This window comes from Triticum urartu, chromosome 7A, assembly GCF_056163025.1.
Source record: "Triticum urartu cultivar PI428250 chromosome 7A, HENAU_Tu73, whole genome shotgun sequence".
NCBI classification, from domain to species: Eukaryota; Viridiplantae; Streptophyta; class Magnoliopsida; order Poales; family Poaceae; genus Triticum; species Triticum urartu.
The window spans coordinates 719,675,657-719,678,856 of record NC_141879.1 but is presented as its reverse complement, the minus strand read 5'-3'; the positions used below and the strand labels follow the sequence as shown (position 1 = coordinate 719,678,856).

The window sequence follows — 3,200 nt, the reverse complement described above, 5'->3', positions numbered from 1 at the left end:
AGGCGGGCCGCCAGCCGCGGGGCCCCGCGGGAGAGGAGAGCCGCCGCCGCCACGACGCGGGATTCGCCCGGTTGTGGCCTCCGGCGGCGGCGAGGGGATTAGCTAGAGAAGGGGGGCCCGGCGGCGGCGCGGTTGGGGGCTGCCGCCCGAGTCGCCTACCCTAGGCGACGCGGGGCCCGAGCGGGGGCCCTAGCAAATTCGTCTTCTTGTTGTCGATGAAAATAGTCGAGGATTTTTTTTGTTTGAAAACATAAGGCAATGCATTCACTGAATGAGTCGGTCCGAGTGTACATATTAATTAAACGTAGAACGCAACAGAGTGAGCGAACAAATAAGCATAGAAACTGAATATCAGATGACATGACTTTAGCATTTTTACTACATCCAAAATGCCACAGGATCTTCAGCTAGGAACGACTTAGTGGCTGCATCAGGCACTCTGTAGTATTCCACGCGACAGCTGCCGCTAGTCGTGAGGTCTCCGTTCGTGTCAATGCTGAGAGAGAATGTGGTCAAACGATAGACACAGCGGGCGTGCAGACCCATATCTCCCTCCTCCTTGACGAGGGCTTGATCAGGACGACAATCATCCTCATTCACGTGCTGCTGATTGTCTTCATCAACGGAGAGGCATTCTACGAGGCAGAATTTGCTTCCGCGTCCCATGTAGACCAGGGTGGCGCTTACATGCCGATGGGACGGGTCCTGGCTGAAGAGCTTCTCGTTGCAGAGCACCTGCTGAGGGGGAGCGTACTGCCCTTCATGACCGGTGTAGGCGGAGCTGGGCGCTTGGCAGGAGCAGATCTGGCCAAAGGTGTCCGGGTGCTTGGAGATCCCCACGAAGGCCTCGAGGCGCCGGTCGAAGTGACCACGGCCGTCGAAGGGCAGCGCCCAGTTGCCGAGCAGCTTCCACGCAAGCTTCACCGTGTCAAAGGCGAAGGTGGCCTCGGTGACATCGCCGTCCATCGTCTTGGTGCTCACGAGGAAGGTGTGTTTCTCAGCGTGCACGGAGTAGGACGCGACGTCGTAGGCATAGAAGGGCTGTTTGGGGAGGTCCTCCCACGACCACTCCATGCCGCATGACCTATCCCACGGCGGCGGCGGGGGCCGGCGGCGCTCCTCCAGGCGGAGCATCTCGAAGGCGCCCATGCTGAGGCTGAACAGCAGCTTTGTGCCGACGGCGAGGTAGATAGGACATAGAGTATGCCGCTGGCCCGGGCCGAAGGTGAAGCCCCGCGAGCGGACGTCCAGCATGGGGAAGACCGTCGAGCATGCTGAGGGTGAACAGCAGCTTTGTGCCGACGGGGAGGTAGATGGGTCGAAGGTGAAGCATGTGTCTCTGGCGTGCATCGCCAGGATCCGGGCGCCGAAGGCCGACGTGATGTGCTTGGGGTACCCGCGCGGCGCCATCAGCCGGTTTAGCGGCTTAGGCAAAGGGCGAGGGCAACAGCAGGTCTGCTGATGATCGTTCCCGCCGGCGGGCAACAGGTTCACCTTGCGTATGCTGTATCCGGAGCGCCAGTCGTCGAGGACGAGGTAGAGCGCCTCCCGCCGCTTTGGCTTTGGCTTTGGCTTTGGCTTAGCTGTTCTTCCTCCTTGCTCCTCGTCATCGTCCCGCCCTCGCTTTGGCATGCTTCCGCGTCGTCTTCTCGTGATTTCTTGGTTCTTACTACCCACGAAAAGAGCGGACAAGGTCTCGTGGATCTGAACCCTTCGATTCATTTTAAAGGCGTTGCCGATCCCTGCAATTTGAATTCAAACCGAATCCGTGGTGAAACAATCCGTCCAATCGTCATCGATCCTACTACAAGTCGGAGTTGATTAGCGGCAAAACATTTTGGGTGGGGGAAGGCCAATAACTGGCCGTCGTCAGTTATTAACGGAACCCTAGCCAACTATTCGAAGGCCCCAATGGTCCGATCCCAATCACCATTCCTGCAATTTGCCATGGATAAGAAAAATAAAATTTAAATTGCGAGGCCATGAAAATAAATTTGCCAAAGGAAATTATTTCTGTACGATTATATATTACACAAAAAATGCCGTGATTTTGGAAAAACAAAAAACAATCATAAATTTTGTCATGTCACGTTGCAAAAGTATAAAATGATTTTTTTTCTGGGAAAAGTATAAAATGATTGACACCAGTTTGCAGGCAACGCAAATATACATATAATGCAATGATGGGCAGAAAAATATTTCTTAAAAATGTCATGATTTAGGACACAAAAGATTGTAATTTTTGCTATGTGAACATTGCAAAAATTCATTAAAAATTGCTGCCAATTTGTAGGGACCAAACAAAATCTGAACTTTCTGTTTTTTTTTTTGAGAAACGCAAAATTTCATGAATTGATCATACTCTGACTAGGGAAAATCATGAGATTTTTTACATAGCGCAGACACAAAATTTCATGAATTTACCAGCTGGAAAAGTCCATTGGCCAAAGGCCGTTCGGTGAAAGTTAAAGGGCTAGATCTCTGGGTCAACCTGGCTAGGGTTAGGGCACTCCGAGGTCTTCGAGGGGTAGCAATGCCACCAAAACAAAATCTGAATTCTCCACCTTTTCCTTTGGATTACCTGGCCGGAGGGCACGCTGCTGCACCTGACCTTGACGAGCTGCAATTGCTGCAGTCGATAGGGAGAGGCCAGGCCGCCTTCCCATTGCGCCATGTGTATGCCTGCTGGTAGTGGTGGCGGAGAAGCTGCTGGAGCTGGTGCTAATCCCTTCCACCGTTGCCCGCGTCCGCGGTCTGCCGGTGCGGCTGCCCTGATCACGCCACACCTCCTATATCGTCTGGCCGCTACGCTTGCTCTGCGCGTGGCCTTGAACGACACAACGTCCTCATCCCCGGCTCGCTTTGTAAGGCCCCATAGGCCGACCATCACCCAACATGGGCCGGCGAGCTTTGAAGGGATCTTCTAGAGATGCTCTTAGAAGACCCCATATATATAAGCTTGCCGGCCCTTACAATCCCGGCTGAGTCACAAGAAATGTGAAAATTTTGGCTCGAGCAGATCGTGTAAAAAAAGGCCCACCCCATAAAAAATATACCGGTGACCCGTAAAACCCCAACGTGGCCGCTATATTTACTTGATCCGATGCGTTTTAGGGTTTCTATCCGGTAAATCCCCCACCTTCCTCCATCGCAATCCTCTCTCTCTCTCTCTCTCTCTCCTGCGACAAATTTCTCTCTCT

At 53.1% G+C, this 3,200-nt stretch overlaps 1 protein-coding gene across 1 annotated transcript; it reads right to left on the bottom strand.

The window, feature by feature from the left end:
* Window positions 1-378: 378 nt before the first annotated feature.
* Window positions 379-2,666, bottom strand: LOC147962195 (uncharacterized). The gene is made up of 2 exons (XM_087534079.1): window positions 2,582-2,666; window positions 379-1,742 (listed from the first exon to the last, which is right to left on the bottom strand). The coding sequence occupies exons 1-2, from the start codon at window positions 2,664-2,666 to the stop codon at window positions 379-381; spliced, it is 1,449 nt and encodes a 482-aa protein (XP_087390205.1).
* Between the last annotated feature and the right edge of the window lie 534 nt (window positions 2,667-3,200).

Coding starts and splice junctions, on each gene's coding strand:
- LOC147962195 (XM_087534079.1), bottom strand. CDS start 2,666: ATGGGAAGGCGGCCTGGCCTCTCCCTATCGACTGCAGCAATTGCAGCT. Junction 1,743..2,581: donor GCAGCGTGCCCTCCGGCCAG/GTAATCCAAAGG, acceptor TTCAAATTGCAG/GGATCGGCAACGCCTTTAAA.